Source organism: Hyaena hyaena, unplaced genomic scaffold (genome assembly GCF_003009895.1).
Source record: "Hyaena hyaena isolate Hyena2069 unplaced genomic scaffold, ASM300989v1 scaffold_159, whole genome shotgun sequence".
NCBI lineage: Eukaryota > Metazoa > Chordata > Mammalia > Carnivora > Hyaenidae > Hyaena > Hyaena hyaena.
This window is the reverse complement of record NW_024080791.1, coordinates 2,694,459-2,708,140: the sequence shown is the minus strand read 5'-3', so window position 1 is coordinate 2,708,140 and position 13,682 is coordinate 2,694,459. Positions and strand designations below refer to the sequence as shown.

The following is a 13,682-nucleotide window of genomic DNA, read 5'->3' as shown; positions in this document are numbered from 1 at the left end:
CTCATGTGTGTGTGTTTGTAAATATATACATATATATTTTTTCACCACAATTTATCTATTTATAAATCAGTTGCCACTTAGGCTGCTTCCATGTCTTGGCTGTTGCAGGTAGTACTGTAATGACCAAGCGTTTGTAGATATCTTTTTGAGTTAGTGTTTTCATTTCTTTAAGATAAATACCTAGAAGTGGAATTAGTGGGCCCTCTGGTAGTTCATTCTATTTCTAATTTTTTGAGGAATTTCCATAGTTTTACAGAGTGGCCACACCCGTTTATATTCCCATCAGGAGTGCATGCAGGTTCCCTTTTTGACCTATTTTTGCCTTGTTATCTCTTGTGTTTTTGATAATAACTTTTCAGGTATGAGGTGACATCTCATTATGGTTTTCATTTGCATTTCCCTGATGAGTAATGAGGTTTGAGCACCTTTTCATGTGCTTGTTAACTATCTGAATATCATCTTTGGAAAAGCACAACAAGCAGCCATTTCACGGGCCACAGTTCAACATCCCCTGATGTAGTTCCAAAGACGTCATTTTTCTGAAATGCAGAAATAGTGGTATTAGACTTTAAAAGTTTTCATTTAATATATAACTCACATACATAGTTTGTAAGGGCTTTAAAATTCAAGCTTAAAATCTTTGTATATACTGTAAATTTAATGATGGCATTTAACTGTCCCTTAAATACTTCTAGTAGTTATGTGAAAACTGTGGCCCAGTTTTTTCAATAACTGCAATTTTAAAAATGTGTGTATTTTAAAGTAATAATAATAATGTGTTCTCATTATGAAATGTCAGAATACCCAGAGGTAAAGTAGTGGAAAGTGAAAGTTTGTACTGTTCTCAGTTTCATACCCTAGAAATACTCACTTTTAAAGTGGTTTATATCTTTTTAGGTGTTCAAACAGTAAATGGGATTATACTATATATACACATGGCTCTGCACCATTCATTAATTTCTTATTTGTTTAATTAAATAAAGAAAATATAAGCAATATGTGTTTGTGGAAGACATTTCTAGATAAACCCAGTCTGAGGAAGGACTCCTAGGAAGAGCACCATTTTCTGGCAGTCTTCTTTATTTCCTGTGATACTTTTGCTCTTAGGTTCTTTCCTTCCAACCTCAAAATACATAGGCATTTTTCTCGCTCTTGTTCTTTGTTCTATGATCGCATATTTTTAGAGATGATCTTATAAATGAGGCCTCAGGTATTAAGTAACTTGCCTGAGGTTGTAGAGATAGATGATGACAGATCTGGAAAGAAAACTTGAAACAGCAACATCCCAAAATATTAAATGTGCATATATAATACTTTGTTTTCTTTTTATTAAAAATGAAGTTTAGAAATTAACATTTCTTTGTTTTAACTACAGTTGTGAAAAGTACAGAAGTAGAGCATATAAAGTAAAAAAAGAAGTTAAATTACTCTGCTAAAGGATATACACATTTAAAATTTTGAAAGTTACTCATAGTATTAAGTCTTTTGCTGTCAGTTTGTGAGAATACCTACCAACATTTGGGTTCAGAAAATTTTAGAGATTTCGGTACACTTCAGGTTTACTCCTTATTAAATACTTTCAGGATTATTAAGCTTACTCATTTGAAGGATTCACTTGAGAATTTAGCTTTGTTTGGTCATATGGCAGAGTATAAAGCATTTGTTGTAAGCATTAAGTATGTAGAACTGATATATCCCTGTGTGAATTTTTAAAAAAATTTTTATGACATAATTATGAAAATATCACCTGCTGGGGCACCTGAGTGGCTCAGCCAGTTAAGCATCCAACTTCAGCTCAGGTCGTGATCTCACAGTTCGTGGGTTCAAGCCCCACATCCGGCTCTGTGCTAATAGTTCAGAGCCTGGAGCCTTCTTCGGGTTCTGTGTGTGTCTCTCTCTCTGTTTCTCCCCTACTCATGCTGTGTCTCTTTCTGTCTCTCAAAAACAAACGTTAAAGAAGAAATACCACCTGCTATCTGAGTCTTTCATGTGTTGTATTCTTGCTTTTATTGGTTTGGGCTGGGGCTGCCATAACAGAGTCCCAAAGTTGGGTGGCTTAAACAACAGAAATTTATTGTTTTATAGTTCTGGACGCTCGAAGTCCAAAATCAAGATGTCAGCTGGGTTGACCCTTTCTGAGAGCTGTGAGGGAAAATCTGCTTCATGCTTTTTCTCCAGCTTTTGGTCATTTGCTGGCAATTTTTGATGTTTCTTAGCTTGTAGATGAGTCACTCTAATGGCATTCACTCTGTCCCTCTTCATATAATCTTCTGTGCTTATTTCTATGTCCAGATTTTTCCTTTTTACAAGGATTATCAGTCGTATTGGATTACGACCCACTCTAATGACCTCATTTTTAACTTGATTACCTCTATGAAGACCCTGTTTCCAAATAAGGTCACATTCTGAGGTACTGGGGACTGTGACTTCAATATATCTATTTTGTAGACCCAATTCAGCCCATAATATTTCTCATAATCATGACTGGGACATGCAGTCATTTTCTACTATATAACTCTTAATTTTAACAGTAGGTAGGGCAGAGCATACCAAGGAAAGAAACAGCGGAACATACACCTTAGCCAGAGAAATCTTCTCTATGGAAAGAGGGCAAAAGTGCAATTTGGGAGGCAGTGGCCAGAATCCAGAAGTTTCACATAGGTGATGAAGAACAGGTTAACAGTGAAGATTCCACACCTATAGACCTGACCATAGGATACAGGAGATAAAATATTGAGTAGTATTATATAATCAGTAGAGGAGTACAAATCCTCCTTTGATGGTGTTATAAATCTAGCTGTGGAGACAGGCATAAAAGAATGAAAAGTTAAATAGCAGTTGAAAATCTGAAAGATTAACTTCAAAGAAACTGTTGGCAAGGTATGATTATTAACTAGTTTTCTTGAAAGGGAGAAAGCTTTTGCGAAGTTGGAATTGCTAGAATGACTTTGTAGAGAAAGGATCATTTTGCCCAGACATTGAAAGATGGGTAGTAATTGAATAGGGCAATAGCTTACACAGGAAAAGGGCAAACCATGAGGAAAGGGCAAGTAAAGAGACTTTTTAAGTGCTAAGTGTTACTACAAGAAGGAACAGATTTCACAAGAGATCTGAATGATCTGACTGATCAGTGATCAGGTAAAGGACGAGACTTAAGAATAAGCACATGACCAGAGAGAGGTGTAGCATTCTATAGATACCAGCAATTCTTTTTTTTTTTTAAATGTTTGTTTATTTTTGAGAGAAAGAGAGACAGAGCATGTGTCGGGGAGGAGCAGAGAGAGGGAGACACAGAATCTGAAGCAGGCATGGGACTTGAACTCAGGGACTGCGAGATCATGACCTGAGCCGAAGTTGTACACTAAACCAACTGAGCTACCCAGGTGCCCTGATACAGTAATTCTTGAGTAGAACAAGGCCTGAAGAATAAGCCATCAGGAGAATTTTAAGTTGCTTTATGCTTTCACTGGAGTCCTATCTGATTTTGATTCTAAAGTCATTGGTCTTTTATAGGTTATTTTTATTTCTCTTTTTATCCAATCTTTAAAGAAAGTTCTTTCTCTTTCCATGTATTCTTTGTCATTTTTTCCCACTTCCCAAGGCATTTCATTCCCCTATGTATTCTAGAAGTCTCGTAAAGCATCTTCAGTCATTTTTTCATTTGTCTTTTTTCCTCTATCTTCAAATTTACTTTGGTTGTTCATATCTTACACTTTTACTTAAACTTGTTTTTTTTTTTTATAACTTGTTTCTCCTTTCGTTGTTGGCAAGTATTTCAAATGAGTCTTACTTTGTAATATCTTTTTCAAATGTCTTTTAAATTATCATTTTGTCACCATCCTTTTCCTCTGAAATTATTTCCACAGTGATACTTTAATTCAGAATTTTTAAAAATGTGGCTCAATTAATGGAAGTCTTTAGTGAGCTCATGGCCACCACAGTGGTTCCTCTTTTTACTCTAAAGCTGATTCAAGGTAAATTAAACTTCAGATAGACTTAGTTTATAATAAATATCTGAGTATACCTTGCCATCAGAATACTGCTCTTATTATTCTTTATCCATTCAAAAATAACAAAATATAAAACTCTGCTTTCTTAGTGAATGGTAACCATCCTTGATGTGGCCGCTTGCCATTGTAGGGGCAGAGATTTGATTTTTATTTGATTTTTAAGGAAATAATTATTTACTCTCTTACTGCTTCATGGAAACTGGCAGAAGATATGGGTCCCCTGGGTCAGAGACAAAAGACTTAGGTATTGATTGCACAGGAAACTGCATGAGCATCAACACATATATATTATTTTTCTCCCTTGCTTTCATGACCCACAATGGGGGGACCAGATGAACACAGATGAATGCTGTGTATACAGTAGGTTTATATTATAGTTAAGGAACACTGAGTTTGATGAACCCTCCATTTTATCAACAGTAAGCATACTTTCTCTTTGATCCATAGGTAGATATCTCAATTCTTCAAATTTTGTAGCTGCAAATACAGTCCTGAAAATTGGCCTGAGTAATGAGTGCTCTGGGTCTTGCATTCTTGGCATATCCAACATGTGTAGGCACACATCAGATACATGAAGTAGTATCTCCCAAAAGTGAGCACCCTCGCTTCATACATAATTCTTCCGTTGCCCACATCTAGTCATTTCCCAGATTTAACTCTTAAATTACCCCCGTTGTAGACCAGACCATCATAATCCTGTATGTATTATTGCACCACTGCCTCTTGATAAATCTCTGCCTCCTCTCCTGTTCCCTTTCTGTCCACCTTTCCCCCAGTTCTTCTGCCAATTTACTCTGCTACATAGAGCAATCTTTCTGAACAGAAATTGGCTACCACACAGAACCTTTGGTTCACCAAAAGGTTTACATTCTTTAACATGGTATACAGGGGGTCTGCCTGATAGGATTAAATCTCTTCTTACACCATTTTCTTTTTCTTCTTTTCTGTTTAACTGTAACCTTAGTGGACAGTGTTTATTCGGTAGACACCTTTCTGTTCTTCTATGCCTTTCTGGAATGCCCACTATCCATGGACAGATTTTGCTCTTTGATTTGGTTCTTTATAGTAGAGTTTCTTTCCCTATAAACCTACACTGATGGTTTTGGTTGAGTTATACCCTTATTAGCCAACCTACACTAATTTTTACTATCTTCAGTTTTTTTCTAGAATCTATCAATTAGAACAGTGTGTTTGTTATCTGATTTTTAATGATTCAATATAGTCTGAAAACTCAACGAATCAACAAGTATAATATTTATTTTCATTTGAATATTTCCCATGTATGTTTTCTTTCAAACTAGACTGAAATTTTCTTTTCGTAGGGTTAATTTTTTTTTATACTTTAGATATTGTTTTATATCTGTTTTACACTTTAGATATTGTAATTTTAGTTCCTTTGGGGTTCAAGATGAATGACTCATATATTAGATTTTGTTTTATTGACAGTAGTATTTCAGTTTATCTATTTGAAGAAATTTTTGATAGGGATTTCAAGTTTGAGTCACTATTGACAATTTTAAAAAGGTGATGTTACTGATACAGTATCAAAATAAACATTAAGAATTTTTCAATAGTGGGTTTTTTTTCCCCTGTAGAATGTCAAGGCTAAAATCATTGGTTCATGCTTAAACGACTTTGTCTTTTGCTGTACTTTCACAGGCATATACTAGTGTTTCTAAGGCTTCACTTAGCCTTGCAGATCACAGAGAACTTGGAAAGATGATGAATACAATAATTTTTCATACAAAAATGGTAGATTCCTTGGTGGAAATGTTGGTGGAAACATCAGATCTCTCCATATTTTGGTATGTGGTAATATTTTTCAAATCAGAATTTGAAATTTTTAGTATCCAAAGATATCTTTGTTGATTATTTTTATATTAGTGTAGTTCTTGAGACCACTCAGTAATAGACTCTTAAGAATAAAGGGAATAGTGGTGCCTGGCTGGCTCAGTTGGTAGAACACATGACTCTTGATCTTGAGGTTACGTGTTTGAGCCCCACACTGGGTGTAAAAATTACTTAAAAATAAAATCTTAAAAAATAATAAGAAGAATAAAGGGAATAGATGACAACTTGCTAACAAAAGGAAGTTTACCAAGTAGAATTTTTTTCTTTTTTTTATTCTCTATAAGAGGAACTCTTACTGGTGTAAATTTATTTTTACACTTTTTTTGAGGAAGTAAGAAACTGTCACTTCAGATTGTTTTAAGACCCTCTTTTGCATCATTAGATTAAGGGAAAAAAACTTGTGAATCAGAGTCAAATAAAGCAAATGTTGGGAATTAAATAGCAAGTAATTTCACTCTGCTATATTAAATTAGATATTAATATAATGATGACATGGTGATTACTATGCCCTTCATTGTTCTCTGTTCACCTTTGCTCCTAGCATAGCCTCTTTAGTTAAATTTAGCAGTTTATAATTTTCTTTGCCCTCTCCTTTTCCACACATAACTGTGATTCTTGAAAGAAGGTAATATTTTTATTTTCTTAGTGTCTAACATATAACATAGTAGGACTTAATAAATTTTTGAATGAATAAGTGAATTTGATTATGATCAGACTAATAAGCAATGGGACCAGGATTCAAATTCAAGTATTTTGGTGCAAAAGCTGTGCAGTATCAACTCTGTATCTGCTTCTTGGCCTTTTTTCCTGTAGGGAAGCTGACTGGAATAACCCAGTATATGTCCCTTTTTTTCTATGATGCGGAGATAATCTCAGTGGACAGTGATAGTAGTTTCTGTGTATTAAAAAGCTATCCTTATGAATAGTTTCTCGTTGATTTTATTTTGTAAGATAACTTAGTCCACACTGATTTTGGCAGTTTGTTAGGATACCTTTCATTAGCAGTATTGCAAAAGAAACCCAAATCACCAGACAGAGAAGGCATGAGAGGTCTCTTAAAGGAAGTCTCCAAACACAGTTTATCACTGAAACAAAACACAATGTATCACATGTTAGATTTGCAAAAGTTTAATTGAAGATTATTTGGATGGAACCCTATACTATTGTCAGACTTGGAAAGAAAATGGAGCATTTTATGTTCACATACATTTGAACTACAGAAAGGTTCCTATTGTAAAAGAAGGCCACTCCAATTAAAGAGTTCTCTTCCCTTTTCTAGGAAATAAAAGTACTTTGATTAGTATTTAAAATTTATTTAATTGTTATGCATTTTTTTATTATCACATTCTTATTTTGTCTGTTACATCCAAAATAAAGACATGTTCTCTACTTCTGGTTGTCTTGCTATTCCAAGATGTAGTATATTTGACTTACTCATATTCTTCTTTGTTTAATGTCTCCTAAATCTAGAAGTAATTTAAAATTGATGGTGTGTCATTGTTTCATTAACAGTGTTTTTCTTTCTTAGTTGTACATAAAATAATGGTGTTTCTTACAATTGATAATGACTTAGCTTTGATAAAATTTGGCAAGGTGAGATTTGAATGTCATATTCATATGTCATAGCTATGGTTTATTTTCTATTTGAGTTTATTTTAAAATTTGTTAATATTCTACAAATCACATTTCTATTACTCTGTAATGATTGTTGGTGTATAAAAGATACTCTTTGGAAAAATAACTACTCCTCTTAAGGGAATAAAGGTGACCATTTGATAATTTTCATTTACTTGAGTCATATTAAATTAATTAAAGTACTATATCATTAAAGTTTTTAACTACAAAAATTGTGATCTAATTTTTATTTGTTTCCTTGTATAGTTTTTATAGTCGTGCTTTTGAGAAGATGTTTCAACAGTGTTTGGAGTTACCCTCTCAGTCAAGATATTCAATTGCGTTTCCACTACTTTGCACTCATTTTATGAGTTGCACACATGAACTGTGTCCAGAAGAGGTAATTTCAGAGTAGTAGTGTGATTTATATGGTGTGCAGAATAAACTAGACCAAACATGTAGCTGGCTGGATTTCACAAAGGCTGCCTACTTTATCTCTCTGCAGAATCAGAATGTTTGAAGAGATTAAAATAGATGTAGTGTTTATTTGCTAGATGGATAAATACACATACATATTTCTAAGAACATGTCATAAAGTCATTTGGAATTACATTTATTAAATGGGAGGGTCAGGTATTAATATTTATGTTAAAGTTATATACAGGCATTGATTTTGTATGCTTGTTTTTCCTCTTAAACTATTATTGAAAAGACTTGAAAATTAAATGTACACATAACTGACTAAACATAAACATGGCAGAGAAGAATTTCACTGACTTGTTAATGTGATAGATACAGTAAACAAAGTTAACATTTGTTACTGTTTGTAAGACATACACTCACACATAGTTATTGAATAATTTAACTAATCTGTAGTTTATTGATAACAAGTATCTGTCAAAAATGTATTCAGTATTTCTTCTAATCTTTAGAGAAGAAATGTCACTTTGTAAGTGTGGTAAGAATATATATTAAATGGTCGGTTTCTTTATAGTTTAATTATAGTGTTGAGTCACTTTACTTAGAACTGCAGAAGGTGGAGAAAAGAAATGGACAAACTGCAGTAACATGATTAATGTCTCTAAACATTAGATTTTATGTTGTATTCCAGCAATGCACTTGAAGCTGCCTCTGAGACAAGTTAGCCTGAAGAAAGTTTATTAGGGACTCCTTTTAGGATTATTACCTACGAAGATACCAACACCACCAAATTTAGTAGTTTATAGAGTTTTTAGATTTAATAGATATCTTCCTCAAGCTTTATACCTGAAATTCATTGTTAATTTTTTTCACCATTGTCCCTCTTGTTAAATTACCCATGAAGTCCTCTTAATTTTATTTGTCTGGTATGATTTTTGAATCCGTCTTCTACTTTCCATTGCTTCTGTCACTACTATAGCTTAGATTCCCAATATTCTTCTTATGTACTTCTAAATAGTTTTCCTGTCTTCAATATTTTTGCCTTTAAGGTTATCTAATACAATGCCACCAGAGTGCTCTTTCCTTCTTGAAGAGTCCTCAGTGGTTCTCCAGTGCATATAGAGAAAGTAAAAATTTCTCAGCCAGGCATTTAAATTTAACTTCAACAATTTGGACTTTATTCCCATTCTTTTTTTTTTCCTTTTAAAAAAATTGCAATAAAAGATATATTTTTATTTAACTTTATAATATAAACATGTGCCATTTAAATTGTTTTTAAATGTGCAATTCATTGGCATTAGTTACTTTCACAGTGTTGTGCAACCATCACCACTACCCATTTGCAAAACTTTTATCACTCAGCCAGAAACTCTGTATCGTTAAGTAGTAATTTCTCATCTCTCAAGTATTCTCTAGTATTCTTGGTATTCTCTAGTCTGCTTTCTGTCTCTAAGAATTTACCTAGTCTAGGTAGTTTATTTATAAACTATAAATATAAACTATATATATATATATATATATATATATATATATATAAACTATATGTAGTATTTGTCTTTTTGTGTTTGTCTCCCAAATTTTTATCTCCAGCCCAGACCTTTCCCTTCAGCTCCAGATTTTCTGTATATTCTACTGCAGTTTTGGCATTTGTGGCCATCTGAAATGTAATATGTCTAGAATAGAACTACTGATTCTCTACATGTTGCCCCTTGGCCATCCTTCGAAGCCTTTTCTACCTTTGGCTCTAACTTTATATATGTCCAGACTCCTGCTTCTTCTCATCTTTGTTAAAGCCACATCTTTTTTTCCTGGATTATTGTTATAGTGTCCTACATGGTTTCTCTGTTTCTGACATCGTTCTCCTAAAATCTATTCTCAGCACTGTAGCCAGAGGCTGTGGGCAGATCATGGAGAGACTGTGTCATGTTAAGAGACTTTAGTTGTTTTGTTTTCCATCCAGTCTCAGCATTTCTGAGCCATTCGAAGAGAATAGTGATAATCAGATCTGTATTTGAAATTAAGTCTAGTGAATTTGAAGCAGTGCTAATTTAGTGTTCTTTTTTTCAAGAGTAAATGATAAGAAGGGATACATTTCATCTTTCGAAAGTCACAGTTTGGTTAAATGAAACCCTAAATGTTTATAATTTGAAGTCTTTCCTTAAGTAAAGTGAACTAATATTTAATTGGCCTGGAGATTCCTTTTGGTTTGACTTTCTATTAAAAATTTTTAAGGGCATTTAGAATAAAATACATTAAGATACCATGAGAGAGCTAGTAACAGTTACATTATGTGTTTAAATATTTTTATATTCTTATATATTACATTATTTTTAGCATAGAAATATATGTAAATGATACATTTGTTATGTAATTATGGAATATCTGGTATGGTAAACCTTCAAAACTTTATGTCTTTGTAAAGTGTTACAAATATGTAGTGCAAAACTTTATAGCATTGTATACTCAACATTCCAGTTGCCGTTGACAAGAAAAACCTATTAAATTATTGCGACACCCACCAAAACTAAAAAGATACAGAATCCTGTAAGAGAGATGGATGGATTTGAGTGAATGTATGTTTACATATACATATCTAATCTCCTAAAAATTAAATGTAATGTCCTTTTTTCCCCGTGTGTTTAGAAAATGCACGATCAGCTTTTTTTTCTCTTCTGGGTTGAGGAGTTTGATTTTAGGAAATTGAATGCCTTGTGAATTTCTTTGTTTTACTGACTTGATTTCTAACAATTTTAATTAAATACTTAAGCTTTTCTTTTCTGTTTATACACTGCAAAGTTATTTTTTGTGTCTCTCTCTTTATATATATGTAATTTATATATATACATATTTATTGAGTTAAGATTAGAAAGTATTGCTCAATCTGTTCTTTCCCATCCTTTCTTTGATAGTTTAGTATTAAGAACTGAATGTGTAGGACCTTGTGAAGCTTGAAAATTACATTAAATTTTTGGTGTTAAGGAAAATACTGGTCCTCTAAGATCCCTCCAATCGTTGTATAATCACCAAATACTTATTTTATGTCAACTGTCTAAATACAGTATGGTAGGTTAGTTGTTTCCCCCCAAAATCTCTAACATTCCCTACTCCCATTCCTAAGGAATGTACAGACTTTAACTTTATTTTCCATGTTTATTTAACAAGTATTTTAATTCAAACCACTTTTTATAACTTTTATTATTGTTATTATTCTGCTTTGATAGCGGCATCATATTGGAGATCGCAGTCTTTCCTTATGTAATATGTTCTTGGATGAAATGGCCAAACAAGCTCGAAATCTCATCACTGATATTTGCACAGAACAGTGTACTCTCAGTGACCAGGTAATAATTCACATGTTTCCTTACAGACAAGAAAGTGTGTGTATGAAGGCAAGAAAATTCACTGTTAGCAAGTTATTTTTTTTAATTTTTTTAAATTGTTAAACTCTTAATAAACTCATTACCTCTTCTTATAAAACTCCATTTTTAGGTTTTTAAAAATTAGCCCTTGTCTTTATGATTATTTACTGTTTTAAATCCAACTTTTAGCTTGATACTCAAGTCCCTTCCTACTAGCTCAGACTGTCTACTTCAGCCTGCACTTGATGCTTTACCATGTAGTAGTTCTCACTAAATTCTGAACACATTGTGTCCTCATACAGTTTATTCTTCATAGACCTTTTTTCTTCTAGTAATGTGTTCTCATTCTTTGCTTGCCTAGTTTGTTTTACTTATCCTTTAAACTATAGCCTCGATAGAACCTCTGTGAAGTTTTCTTCACCCAAGATTCATCTATTTCTATTTTTTACCAAGCTGTGTGAGCTCCCTTAGCTAGCTAGGTAATCTACATCTCATTTATGCCTCTGGTCTTAGTGCTACATAGTCTGGATTCAGCTAAGGTTTGCTTAAATAGTTAATGTGTTTACAAAATAATTGGTATGTAATGTAAATTTTCATTTCTTTTTAAATTTAGTTGCTACCCAAGCATTGTGCCAAAACCATTAGTCAAGCAGTGAATAAAAAGTCAAAGAAACAGACTGGTAAGAAAGGGGAACCTGAAAGGGAAAAACCAGGAGTTGAGAGTATGAGGAAAAACAGACTGGTAGTGACCAAGTAAGCCATCATTTTTATTGATATCTTTTTGTTATGGTAGAATAATTTTTTCATTTTTCTGTATGGCATTAGTACTGAAGGATTGGTAGTGATTGTGAATTCTTCATTTCTCAGTCATTAGTAGTTTTATGTTGTTGGTACTATACCTTTGTGAACTTGAGTAGTTAGTGCTTATTTCTAAAATACAGATTTTGGATTTTTAAAGAAAATTCATGTAATAGATAATATTTGTCTTTATATAGTGAATACTAAAGACCAAGAATCTGTCTAGAAATTTGGGTGTATGCTATAAGCAGTACATAATTTTACATTTATTTAAAGTCAGATAAGCTAAGACTTTATTTTGGTATGTTGCCATATTAGAATATATATCGTTTTTAAATTGGATATATCAGACTAGATCTTACTTAAGGGCCATGTGTTTGGAGGGTAGGTATTGGTGGGCAATAGTGTTCGTAATGGATGAACATTTGTTGAAAGTAAATTTCCTACTATTTTGCTTTTTTATGTTGAACAAGCTGTTTGCCATTTTGTAGACTGTTTTCTTCCTCCAATACAGAAAGTACAACAAGATTTGGAAATGATTGCTTTATGAGCCTGTAATAAGCTCTTTTGTGTATATAAAATCAATGAAGTCTACATTATTATCTGACTGTAGAAATAGATGAGTGATGCTATCATTAGAAAATTGGTCTCATATGTTAGTAATATTTTTAAAGATTTTTAACTTGTCAGTTTAGGAAAGAAAAATACTGAATTTTGCAATTATTATTCTCAAATAAGGTCTGATATGTTTATAAAATTAATTTTGTATTGCTGTGATGAAGTGTTGAACAATTTATTTACTGTTTATTAATATTTTTTTCAGCCTTGATAAATTGCACACTGCACTTTCCGAGTTGTGTTTCTCTATAAATTATGTACCAAACATGATAGTTTGGGAACATACCTTTACCCCACGAGAATATTTGACTTCTCATCTGGAAATCCGCTTTACTAAGTAAGAAAGACTATGAACTTTTTGTTGGTTCAGTTAATGAGTTTGTTGTGTTCACATCTATACAGTGTTTCCTTTTATGAGGAAAAGTATATGATCTGATGTATTTTCAAGAATAACGAAGGGGGAGGTATAATGAATAGTGAACTGGGAATTACTTGCATTACCCAGATTCTTGTCTCATACTTGATATTAACCTAGTTGTGACACTGGACAGGCCAGTTAATCTCTGTGAGCCTTACCTTTTGTATAAGCAAAATGAGAAGAATGGAGCAAATCAGTGTATTTCAGCTGGAAGGTAGCAACCAAGCAGGGTCATGAAATCAGTGTAGAAAGTTGTTGTAGTCAACATTTAAAGAAAGAAGAGGGAGGAAAGGAAAAGAAACAAGGAAGAATAAACAAACAAAAAAGAACCAGTGCACTGCATATAGTAAATACAAATACTGCTTCATGAAACTTCACTTACGTATATGTATATATGTACTAAGTTGTGATGCTATATTATAGTTGGTTCAGTCAGATGTTTGAAACATTAGGACTAGATAAACTCTTGTTTTTTTCTTTTTTAATCTTCTTTAAAAATTTCTTTTAATGTTTGTTTATTTTTGAGATAGAGAGAAATAGAGACAGAGCATGAGGGGGAAGGGCAGAGAGAGAGACACAGAATCCACAACAGGT

At 32.9% G+C, this 13,682-nt stretch overlaps 1 protein-coding gene across 1 annotated transcript in view; it reads left to right on the top strand.

Annotated features, from left to right (window-relative positions):
* Positions 1-13,682, top strand: part of NCKAP1 (NCK associated protein 1) — a 107,012-nt gene that overhangs the window by 60,182 nt on the left and 33,148 nt on the right. The window contains exons 16-20 of the mRNA XM_039239633.1: positions 5,670-5,815; positions 7,743-7,875; positions 11,117-11,236; positions 11,868-12,007; positions 12,876-13,007. Coding sequence (XP_039095564.1) covers positions 5,670-5,815; positions 7,743-7,875; positions 11,117-11,236; positions 11,868-12,007; positions 12,876-13,007 — 671 coding nt within the window. The remainder of the gene's footprint in view (positions 1-5,669; positions 5,816-7,742; positions 7,876-11,116; positions 11,237-11,867; positions 12,008-12,875; positions 13,008-13,682) is intronic.